Source organism: Mangifera indica, chromosome 4 (assembly GCF_011075055.1).
Source record: "Mangifera indica cultivar Alphonso chromosome 4, CATAS_Mindica_2.1, whole genome shotgun sequence".
Classification (NCBI taxonomy): Eukaryota; Viridiplantae; Streptophyta; class Magnoliopsida; order Sapindales; family Anacardiaceae; genus Mangifera; species Mangifera indica.
The window spans coordinates 17,148,948-17,161,853 of NC_058140.1; the positions used below are offsets into that span (position 1 = coordinate 17,148,948).

At 32.2% G+C, this 12,906-nt stretch overlaps 1 protein-coding gene across 1 annotated transcript; it reads right to left on the reverse strand.

The window, feature by feature from the left end:
* Positions 1 to 1,995: 1,995 nt before the first annotated feature.
* On the reverse strand, positions 1,996 to 9,311 carry LOC123213997 (chaperone protein dnaJ 16-like). Its single transcript, XM_044633667.1, has 11 exons — positions 8,905 to 9,311; positions 6,350 to 6,473; positions 6,099 to 6,181; positions 5,870 to 5,981; positions 5,685 to 5,789; positions 4,446 to 4,496; positions 3,342 to 3,431; positions 3,138 to 3,246; positions 2,884 to 3,032; positions 2,751 to 2,804; positions 1,996 to 2,655 (listed from the first exon to the last, which is right to left on the reverse strand). The coding sequence occupies exons 1-11, from the start codon at positions 9,039 to 9,041 to the stop codon at positions 2,437 to 2,439; spliced, it is 1,233 nt and encodes a 410-aa protein (XP_044489602.1). The 5' UTR covers positions 9,042 to 9,311; the 3' UTR covers positions 1,996 to 2,436.
* Positions 9,312 to 12,906: the final 3,595 nt, after the last annotated feature.

Below are 12,906 nucleotides of genomic sequence, written 5' to 3' on the forward strand. Positions count from 1 at the left end.
ATATTTATTATACAAATAATAAATATGAATTAATGTAATTGGAAAATCGAAATTCTATTTGTCTATGAATGAAAAAGGAGGGGCCGGTGATTTTCCCAAAATGGAATGGGGCAATGGACATGGTTAATTGATGGAGACATGCACGTGAATGGGACCTTGATGATCAGAGTGATACTTGGATTGGATCATCAAATTCTATCACAATGACTCGAGGTTCACTTTGAATGGGTAAATGAGAAAAAAAATTTTGTAAAACATTGAAATTTAATTAATTTTATGTTTTATATAAAAAATTTGAATGAATTAATTTAAAATTGAATAATAGAATATTATAACAACGTGAAATCTTAAATTATTTAATATAATAATTATAAATTTAATTATTATATTTTAAGATTTATTTATATTATAAAATCAAATTGAATGATATGATGTTATTAATAGTATCTTCTTCTTTCTTAAAATGATTATGACTAATATTATGTGTATATTTTTTATATAATTTAGATATATAAATAATATATTATTATTTTATATTTAATATAAATTTATTTAATCATATAATAATATATTATTTATATATTTAAATTATATATATATATGGGTTTATTATTGTGTTTGGATGGTGGAGGTTAGGAGATGGCCAATACCGCGTGATAAATGATTTTCGGACTGAAAGGGACCCACACGTGACTGAGACTTGACTGTGTAATGGGAAAGAGGCCAACTCAGCTATTCTATTATCCTTTTATTTTCATCAATTATTACCCAAAACGGAAAATTACAAGTAAAGATACAAGAACAAAATGCATTCAAAAATATGGATCTAATTTTGAAAGGAAGCCATAAACTAGAAAAAGGCAGCTTTCTGGTATCCTAATTTTGAAAATGCCATTTGACATATTAGTAGGGCATCACACTCACCCATGACTGGAGTGACATAACGTGTTTTTACTTTGAATTTATAAATAAATATGTATTTATATATATCACTATATGATTGAGAATTATTTTATTTTTAATTTAAAATTATTCTATTATATAATAACACATAAAAAATATACTCATTTGTATACTCAAAATAAATACGTATATTTTTATTGTTCATGTTTTATATGAACAAATCAAAGAGCATATATACATAATATGAATCTATCAATTTTAACTTTATTAGTTGTTGAATATTTTATACTAAAGTGAAAATGCAAGAATTTGACACGTCATCTATATGATTAGATATTATTTTATTATATGATGACATATGTTGTAAAATCACTTAATTACATGATAACATATTATCTATGTACATAAATTACGTATCAAAAATAGATACACATATCATTATTTTATATATATATATGCTTGCAACTTGGAGATTCCTTCTTCGCTGGGGAATTATATAAAATGGGTAAGATAAGATTACAAAGTATGACTTGGATATTATTCGTGTTAGATTCCTGTCATACACTTTCATTTTCCACCACTGTTTCTAGCTAATTTCTATGACTTTTTCCTTTTGTTATAGATTCCAATAGTTTTAATTAACAACTCTTATCTTTTACTAAGAAATAGATATCCTTCCTTGATTTGATCATTTTACCTAAACGTGGCCTATTTTTCAAACTCAAACATTAAAATTAAGTAATCTAAGTGATTCACCGATTATAGGGGTCTTGTTTTTTCATAGCAGCTTCTTGGATAGTGGTTTTATTTTTCTTGTCATTTTGATGTGTTTAAAAAGTTTGATGTTAAAAAGTTTGTGATGGAATAATTATTTAGTTAATCTTTATTAGTTTGGGGCTGATAAATAGTTTGCATATTTTATATTGTAATAATAATAATTTATTGGTTAAAAATATTTTAAGTTTCAATACTGCTTAAAGGGAAATCATATAATAGAAAAATGATTGATGTTAGTGCATAGGCATAAGCATAAGATACTTGTGGATTAACGATCAAAAGAAATACCAAAATTTAATCACTATGTCTCACAAATGAACTAAATTAACCCTAAACATTAGTGAAAGATGGAGAGGACCAATTCCAGTTGCCAAACAATAATCACTAAACACCGGCCGCAGATGTTTTGGCCGTGAAGGGGACTAATTTTCCGTTTCTTTAATCTTAAGTTACAGCAGATGCAATGATGAGGCTGCAAGGATCTTCAACAACAATTCATCATTTACAGATATGCTAGTTAGACACTGATGAAAAAATAACACGAGAATGACCCAAGCACGGGAAAAGGAAGGAAAGAATTTTAGGATAACAATGAGCTGTTGTTTCCCTTGACATGCTAGAGAAAATTTGCCATTCCACTGCATTAACTATGGGCATTTTATCACTGACTACCAGATTCGGGAAGCAGGAAACTTTTAGCCTCGCTTTTTGGCAAGCACAGATGAATAAAGGTTAAATCATAATCTTACTTTTTTACTAGCATGGCTTTCGCTTGTCAACTTTTAAGTGAATATTGAACCATTTCTTCTTCTTCGATCTATCCCTCATTGTCTTTTTTTTCTCTCTTACTTGGCCTTCCTCTTTGACCTCCTTTGGTGTACCCCGACTTCTGTTCTTACTTGAACTCCACTTCATTGGAGGGGCAGTTGTGTACAAAGCATGAATTTCGTTCCTTTGCTTAAGAAGCTCATCAATCTGCAGAATTAGAAGACAAAAAAAAGACTGCAAATGTTATTGAATCTCATTCTCAAATGGGATATAAGCACAAGTATTTTGTGAGAAAATCTTACAGCTTGCATTTCTTGAGCATATCTACTGGTCATCTCTGAAAATTGTGCCAGGACCTGTAACACTCCCAAGTGAATAACAAACAAACATGAAGAGAATTTCTCAGGTATATATATCATGTGTCAAAGTTTACACCTCTCGATATTCATTTTCAAACTCTGATAACTCCACTCTTTTTGTTAGAATTTGAGCTTCCACAGCTCTAAGATCCTCTTTTTCTTCTACAAAAGGAGCAGCACAAAGGGCTTCTATCGTGTAGCTTGCACTTTTAAAAAAATTATCACCTAGAAGAAATGTCACAGAAACAAAAAGGTTCATCCAAATACAAAATTGGAACCAAAAAAAAAAAAAAACCAGCACATGCACTGGACAGAAACTCAAGAACTGACCATAAACAGCAAATGTATGTGTGCCTGCCTGCAGTTCAGTTATTTCACATGGCTGGAAAACATCCAGTTTTTTAAAGAAGGCAGCATCTGGATCCTTTGCAGCAGCCATCTAGAGCCAAAAAAATCACAAACATAACTTAAGAAGTAAGCAAAATCAAACTCAGACATGATGAGTTACCAACATATACTACATCATAGGCTCACCAAGTTGGCTGTTTGATCTAAACGGTAAACTGGGAAACCAAGAAAATACATGCCAGCTGCTGTCACCTTCCCAGTTTTTGTGCTGTCCTCCTGCATCACAGAGAGATCAAATAACTTGAGCATTTGATTTATTGAGGCAACAACTATATACAAAAGGGGCTAAACACTAATTAAGACTCAGGTAGTTCAAATATAGAATGATATAGTCACTTAAATAATGTGATAATATTTTCATGCAACAATAAGCAAAGGTCTAAATAAGAAATCAAAGACACTTTAGAAGTGAAAAAAATAAACAAATCTTTCTTGTATCAAAAGCTAGAGTCTGACCCAAAAAACTGCTATTATGCGGAAGAGCTCAATAAAGTATATGAAATATTAAACCCAAGATTTAGTTAATCTACAACTCTCTAACATTCTCTTATAGAAAAAAGAGCAGGGAAAAAACCACAGAGACAGATTTTGATACCATTGAAGGGAACCAACCCAAAAGCCTATGTTATTATAGATGGAAGCCCCTAACACAGAATGAAATTTTATCAGAGCCATAATGTAGTGAATGTGGGATACCTATAGGTAACTATGCAAAATGATGCACCAGATGGACATGGTTAATTAATTAAGGAGTAACTATTCTCTAGCAATTTATGGATTACAGGTGCTGGATAAGGGTATTACCAAACAATAAAATAAAAGAATACAGTGTTATCAGTAGCGTAGCAACTAAGCCCTCTCGGCTCAAGCAAGCAAGACTAGATTAGGCATGATCAAACTGAAGAATATTTTCAAAGAGAGTAAACCCAGATGAGTGAGAAATCTGAGTATGAATAACAGTGTTATAATCGAACTGAATAGTCTCCTATAAATGTGGAAGATAAATCTTATAACCAAAATACATGGCTACACATGCAGTTCAGAGCTGATTCGAAAGAACTCAAAAAGGCAATTCTATCTTATGTCAATAAGGCATACCACCAGCCCCCCTCCCTGAATTGAAGAGACCTGCCTCATAACCAATTGGTAAGTGCTCTTGCTTCAGTGGAAATTTAAAAAAAAATTACAATAATCACCCCAAAAATAAATCAGAAGAGAACCGCTTGATACCTGAAGTGCAAGGCTCAATCCACTGCTCCCTTCCTGATCAAAATATAGTAACTGCACAAAGCCAATTGGTCACTACACTTGCATCAGTGAAAAACTAAACAAAATAAAAGTTGTAGATGCATTCCCACGGATATAACACATAACCCTACTAATAAGTAAGAAGGCATCCCAAATTTTACTAATTCTTGCTCTGCATTGAAAAATGAAATTCTCAGATAGCAGCACTTCAACAAAATTGCAGTCCAAATGAGATGGTGGTGGTACCACATCAACTGTGTGAGAAGAAAACTAAGAGTTCATTATAACTATCCAGCAAAGATGAGAGAACTTGATGCTGTAGAAAAGACTCAGCATTAAATGTATTTGAATCAAAACATCTGGACTTCGAGAAATGCTCCTCAACTGGCACTCTAGGTCCACCAATTACCAGCGGAAGACCGGACCAGATCCAATTCAGAAGCCAAGGAATTAAATCATCCAGTAGGGCAGAAATGCTGGCTTTCTTAATAATAATTCATATATGTAAAAATTGTCAGAAATGAAACATGTGGGGATCAAACTTGAGGAAGATGTTTAAAATAAATTTGCTTGTGTGAACCTGGCAACTTTAACGGTCTATTAATACCTTTGAATACGCTGCTTTATATTTGATAAACAAACAACTCATTAACATAATAACACATCTTCATACAGAGAAGATATGCTTCATAAAAATATAGTAGTACCGCTTATCTAAAGGAACAGGTAAGATGTATGCCAACATATTTAGGATCAGCTCATCTAAAGTAAAAATCAAATTTCCAGTTATAAAGAAAAAAATATTGAAAAACAAGACAGTTCCAGGAAAGAAATCATAGAAATGATTTTCCAACGTTTCTGAAAGCAAAACTTACATCCACTAAAATGAATTTTGAAATAGAAAATTTTGCCGGACTTAATTCCAATAGCTATTCAAACAAAAAGATATCTCAATCTAAGTAGACCATAAGTAGAAGTTATCCCTGCCCAACATGATCAGTGTTTAATTTTATCATGAAGCCTAAATAAACAAGCGAGTCTGAATTTTATTTATCATCTTAACTTGCCATTATTATTATTTTTTTAACCCAAGACAACAGGTTTAAATGGATGCTTTAACAGGTCAAGCCTATGGTTAAGACAGAATATCAGGGCATTATATAAATGAAAATAAGCATGCATTTTCAGTACATGGGTTTAAAGATTCATAAATTTTTAAACCTTGAATTTGCTCTTGTCAAATGATTGCACTCGGCACACAAATCCGGCCCGTGCTTCCTCTTCAGTTATTGTGACAGAATAGAAATGAGCACATTGCTTTTCAACCTGTTAAGATGTACAGAATTTCAATCCGTGGACTATTGTCACAAATAGCAACAGCATCAAGATAAACAAGAGTACCCTACCTTCCTGGTTATAGGTTGGCCCAAAAGAAGTGGGCGAATGGTGACCATGCCATTAAGTGCCTCTTCCAACACAGCTGCTGATACAGTGGTCTTGATCGGCACACCAAGTTTACTATTTGTACGAACATTAGGAATATAACTAAATGTGCACAGATCATAAAAAGCACAAAAACTATTCCACAAATTGCTACAAGTACTACACAATAGAAGAAAATATCAACAAAATTACCTGAAAAATGCAGCAAATATGGTGTTTACTGCTCCCAAACTGGAAAGATCTAGCTCCAATTCTTGACTTTCTGATTCAACAGCCTACAGAAAGGACAACAAAATCATCATGTTCAGCGCTGAATTTCCATGCTAAAGCCAAAGATTAAAAAGGTCACTTACAACACTAAAATTGCAGAATATGTAACTATATGAAAATAGCAACTTCTGGATCTCAAAGAATTCAAAATATTACCCCATTGTATATCTCACCTCAAAACCAGCTGCATCATAATGACGGCGTTTGTCAGGATTAGACAAGATATTATAGGAAAATGTAACCTCCTTAAACATATCAGCTGCCCCAGGATCATTTGCATTTTTATCAGGATGGTACCTATAATACCAAAATGTTAGCAGTTACAATAACCTAAATAATTTGTATAGAATATGGAAAAAATTGCGGCAATATGTTAACTAAATGAAATATAAGATACTGAATAGAATGCATCCATTTGTCTAATTAAAAATCAACACATTATGCTTTACAATGACATTAAAACCATAAAGCTTGTCAAACATGAAGGAAAATATCCTAGAAGAGTTATTGATCAATAATGCATTAAACAATCTAAATTCAGAGAACTATTCAAGTCAGACACATCTGAAATTAATATGGGTGTGGGAAATGTGTCCAAAATGTATCTTGATGGGCAGGGACCAATGGGAGTTATCAGAAGAAAAAAAGATAAATACTGCCAATTCAAAAAATCTCTGCAATATCATCTCTCAGGTATTTTCGATGTAGCATGGATATGGATATTAGTGAATACTCATGTTTCACAACTAAAAGTATCAAATAAAGATGAAAATTCCCAAGGGCTTGAGTTGCAGTAGTGAAAAAAAATGCGTATCAACATGCATGTTTCCAATCATTTGGAGAAGTTTAAAATTCCCACCTATAGGGTTGGATTCAAGTCAAACCAAGTCTGAACATGAGCTGGCTCGAGTTCGATTCAAATCTATTACGGCAAACTCAAATCATATCTGAATTTGATTTGGCCAAAAATGTCATCAAAAAGTTGTCAACGGGATAAATAATGCTATTGGTGGGATGAATAGAGCTACTAATGAGATAAATAGTGTTGTTGATAGAATGAACAATATCACCAGAGGAGGATTTAAATCAAACTCGAACTAAGTAGCCAGACTGAAACTTTAGCTTGAATTCGACTCGAATCAAGCCAAATGCTAATTCGAATCAAGTTAGCTCGATTCAAGTCCACCCCAACCCACCTATATCCTAGGAATTCCTATGGCCAACTGCACAACTGTAAGTATACATCTAAAATAGAAGAAATATAAATCACATAGGAAACAGCTTGGTGTATTATAACCTTGGCTCTTCTTTTGATAGTGGATCAAGCTGAGACATGTCTAGTGGCTCTTTAAACGAATAAAACAAAAACTTCATCTCAATTTGCGATTGGTCACATTACACCTGATTTAACAAGTTTTGAGGTTTCTTAATAGCTCCAGCGCTACCAAAAACACATCCATGTAACATAGTTTTAAGAAGACATATTCATTCAATAGATGAAATTTGCAGAGCACCAGTACAAATTCAGCTTTCTTGAAAGAGAAGCAACTAACAAAAAATAGGAGAGTCTACAAGTGCACATTTCATTATTAAGTAATCCACGCAAGATATAACTAGAACGTGACAACTACACAGCCATGTGAATATAAACACTCCACACCACCTACTTAGGTAGGCTCAACACTGCAAACCATGCTATCTGAACAGGTTGTCAAACTTTGGCAGGAAACATTCTCTTCACCTTATGCCTATAGAGGCTTCCTTGCTCTTCCTTTTGCAACGAGAATTTCAGTAACTCAAACTAATGTCATCCAAGGAACCGTATCCATAAGAAAACAGTCATGAGTTCTGATTTAGTGTGAGATTTACTCCAACAGAATTTACCATGACCTCAATGTTCATGCTCCACAAGAATGCAAACATGATTTCTGATCAGCACATCTCTTTCTAACTAACACTTCTCTTATACATGCATCAGATAGAATTTACTAGCAGAATAGAAGTGTTTACTTGCTGTTCAAATATAATTACATCAATATATCACTGCTCCAAGAGAAAAACTATCAGCCATCCAAGATTTAAGGCTATTAGAGTTCACTAAGATCAGATGAAGATATGAAATAACAACCCATGATAGGAATGGAATCAGGTTTCCAAACGAAATATTTTATCGCTTGTTTGATCATATGAATACAATAAACCAGAAATGCAGCTTAAGTTGTTTGATCTGTACTTGTCTTTAAATCTTAACACCTGACAATCTAGTCTGAACAGTGCCTTAGAGATTTCTGTCTTCTGTTCAGCATAAGACCCTCAGCACCAAAATAAAGCAATCCCGGCTATCTTGTCTCATGATTATAAACAGTCCCCTAAAAAAAGACAAGCTCCTAGCTGGATTCAGTCCTTTGAAATGGGCGTTACCATCAGACCACTAAACCGCCAATCAACAATGTTTGTAACAAATCTCTGTCACTTCAAAAGGGAGCACAAGCAAAATCCAGCTAATTATAATTCTTCTTCTCACAATAATTTACACGTATGGTTCAAAATCAACGTTAACACTAACAAATGAAAAATGATGATGGTTTAACGAACTCAACACTGATTCATTCAATTGCAATACCTATACCAATAATAACGTCTCGAAACAAAACTCAATTAATAATGTCACATAAGGTCAAAAAAGTTAAAACCACGCATAAAGCACAAAACACATAAATTGACGTACTTCAGAGCCATTTTACGGTAAGCACTCTTTATCTCCTGCTCCGTACAGTTCCTCGTAACTCCAAGAACCTCGTAGGGGTCCCGCCGGAGCTGCTTCCCAGCATCGCTTCTCTCAGACTTGGATCGATGAGCCGACATGTTCGATTAAAACCTAATTAATCAACTCAAAACCCTAGAAACCACTACCAAAACAAAAGGAAATACCAGAGAATGAGGAAAATACAGGTACTAGTCCCGAATTTTCTCTCATTCTCTGTAAACGTCACCACAAAAAATCACTGATTGCAAGAGAAAGAATAAAAAATCCCTAGTTGGACCTGAGAAGCACAATAGCGACAATAGAACGAGAAATTGGAGGGCAAATTACAGATTAGGTGCGCATGCGATTTTGGTTATATCTACAGTACACTGTTATCTTGTAAAAATTTAAATTTTAAAAACCAGCTTTTGGTAGAACGCGCAGGTGGCATGTGGACCACAGGCGGGGTCAGGGGTGCGTAGTACGCATAGGGAGTGAGAGTGAAATTTAAATCGTGGGAAAGAGTGGGAGGCTGAAAAGTCATTAATTAATTATTTATTTATTTATTTTTGTTTAAATAAATTAGTTTTATATTTTATTAAAAAAAATAAAAGAGCCGAAGTACAAGAGAATTATTGTCTTCTCATTGTCTTCTTTTTTTGTTTTTTAACAAAGGCTAAATACTCATAAAATCTATCACATAGATAGTATTGTCTTGATAAGTTTGACTTTCAAATTTGATCAAATATTATAGGCCAAAGCACTATTTTTCACCCACCCGTTAAGTTTGGAAAACTATTTACCTACCCATAGACCGTTAAAAAAAATATCAAATTGATGGATTCAAAGACAAAATCGTCATTTTATCTGTAATATTAAAAATAAACTTAAATTTAATCCCCCAAACTCTAACAACTAACAATTTTCTCTCAACCTAAGTTTTCAAAAATAACATTTTCCCCCCTAGGATTTCTAAACTTTCTGATTGAATTTTTTAGCAACGATCGACGATCTTCAGGCAACGTCTCTTCTTTCCGATCGTACGACGTCTTTCCCTCCTAGGCGTCATCGTCTTTGTCTCTGAACGAAGACGATTTGTCTTCGTCAGAGACGAAGACATGTCATCTTTATCAACGACGACACCGTATAGCGTCAAAAGTGTACGACCAGAAGAAGGGGTTGTCGGAGAGGGAGAGTAGGTGCTTGGAGACCGTCGGTCATCGTTGAAAAAATTGGATCTAAAGGTTTAGAAACCCTAAGGGGAAAATGCAGTTTTTGAAAACTTGGGTTAGAGGGAAACTTTTAGTTTTTAAAGTTTAGGGAGGTAAAAAGAGATAAAATTTCAAGAGTTAGAATTTTATTAATTTTAACTGCTTATAAGTGGGTATTTAGTATTATCAAAGTTAATGGGAAAAACTTGAGAATGCAACATACCTTAGGTGGGAAATAGTCCTTTGGCCAGTATTTTTTATAAAAGTACATTAACATCTACGTTGTCAAATAAGGTGTTGTTATAGTAACTATCCCACCTCCACGGTAGATTGTTAGTGGCAATGAGAGAAGATGGAGGTGAGAGGAAAAAAAGGGGTATTTGTAATTTATATTTATTTTAATAACTTCGTGATTTTTTATTATTTTAATATTATTATAGAAGTGTAAAACTAATTAAACCTGTAATAGTAATATTCATATTTCAAAAAAAGAAAATTATTAAAGATATTTCTTTTTTTTTTACGTTTTTACCATAAAATTTAATGGAATTTATTAACTAAATCTAACAAATGGTAAAAAAAAAAATCAATTTTAAAGTTTAACAGTGAAAACAAGGTATACATGGATTTAATCAAATCCGAGCATCCTATAATTTAAATTTAATTCAAATAAAAGTGGTTATACTTGATTTAGTTTGATTTTAACTTAAATTTATTATTTAAATTTATGATTCAAATTTATGACTAAAATTTATAATTCATTGATAAGACAACGTTGTATTATCTAATAATAAATAAAACAACGTTATTTTATTATTAGTCATAAATTCGAATCATAAATTTGAATAATATATTTAAATAAAAAACTGAAGTTAAACCAAAATAAAATCTCTCGAATTTGAGGTTTAACTCAATTTAAAAAATAAATTAACTTTCTTAATTTAACTAAAATTTAAACTAAATGAAGTCCAATTAAATCTAACTAAACTAAATTGACTTTTGAAATCAAAATAACTCAATTAAGATGTAAGCGACCTGTCATGGATCCAAAAAATGCGTGGAGACGGTGAAAGGTGCTTGTCGAAAGATGCCACAGCTGGCCCAGCTGGCCATTCTGATCAAAATGAATCTCAAATTTGAAGCAACAATTCCCAGTTCCGATTGTTTAAATTATACAAACATTTCTCCAATATTTGACATTTTGGTTAAAGATTTTAGATGAGGGATTTGAGGTCCCTGTCGAGTGAGGAAATTTTGTAATGAAAACATATATGTTTTCAACTTACTCTTTGAACAAAACCTATTTTCTGTCGGCCATTGTTGTCCTCAAATTCAACCCAACAATTTCTTTCTTCATCAACGTAAAAAAGCCAAACCACCACATCCACATATTTCATTACTTGCTTAATTACAACTTCTCTTTCATAAAAAACAATCTCTTTAAATGGATTTTATAACAGTTTCTTCATCATTTGAAAAAAAAAAGGGAAAAAACTTGACCATTATACATGAACCGACACAAGTTTTAGCCTCAAAGATTGAGCGTCCCAGTTCCAGCCCATATAATTAATCCTATCCTTTTGATGTCAATTGTCAAAACACAAGACAGTACATGGGCCGAGATTTGGTTTAGCCCTTAATTTTTTCAGTCTGACGCTCTTACCTCCCATTCCAAAGTACACTATTTAAAATGGAGTAGAACTCTCTCTCTCTCTTTCTATATGTATGTATGTATGTATGTATGTATGTATGTATGATGTATGTATGTATGTATAGCATACCCCTAACCCTAACCCTAACCCTTTGTCAATAGAGAGATGACGTCTTTTCATTTTTGTCTCTACTAGTAATACTAAATCTACAAATAGACATGTCTTCATTTTTTCATCTCTGTTGATAAAAGTGAACAATCATTTATCGGAGATTGTCACTTTATCTCGTCTTTAGATGATCATTGGAAATAAGAGAAAGAAAACATGAGAATTTGAAAGTGAAATAATCACTTTTTAAAACTTAAAAATTTTAGGAGAAAAGAATTGTAAAATTTGTAAACCTAAGGGGAAAATATGATAAAATTTTAATTTTTAAAATTTTTCAGTAAATAATAATTTTATCTTTAATCCTAACTAAAATTTTTAAGAAAAATTAGTTCATAAATAAGTATTTAAATTTTAAAAAATTAAAAAGTGAAATATTAAAATTTCGCTCTGACTCTGGAGGGGACAAATCTTTAGGCCTTTTCTTAAAAATAAATGAGTAAAGCACTCAATCAAATATATAAAAAAAAAAAGATATTATCATTATGTTTAAATTTATACTTATTAAAATAACAAGTAATTTTATTAAAATAAACAAATACAAAATCTATACTTGGTCAATGTTATTTGTCATGTGAAGGGTATAATGGCGTGTTTCATTTAACTAGTATTATAGTAATAACAAATCACATAAATATATTCTTATTATAATTGTTGGTATTAACTTGTTGTATTGTTATTAATTTTAATATTTATTAATTTTGTAAGATTTCAATTAGTTAGTTTTCGTTCATTGACAGTTACAAATTCCGTCTATCTCCGAGGAACCTTCAACGTAAACCATAATATATATATTTATTTGGTCTAATCTGATCATCTTCAATCATTGAATATTAAATAAGACACAACATGTACCTGTCGTACCAAAGATTATATATGCATATGTAATTGTATTTATCTCCCATGATATGTAGACACGTTAACCTTAGAGGCTTAGACTTTTAAAATATGAAGTC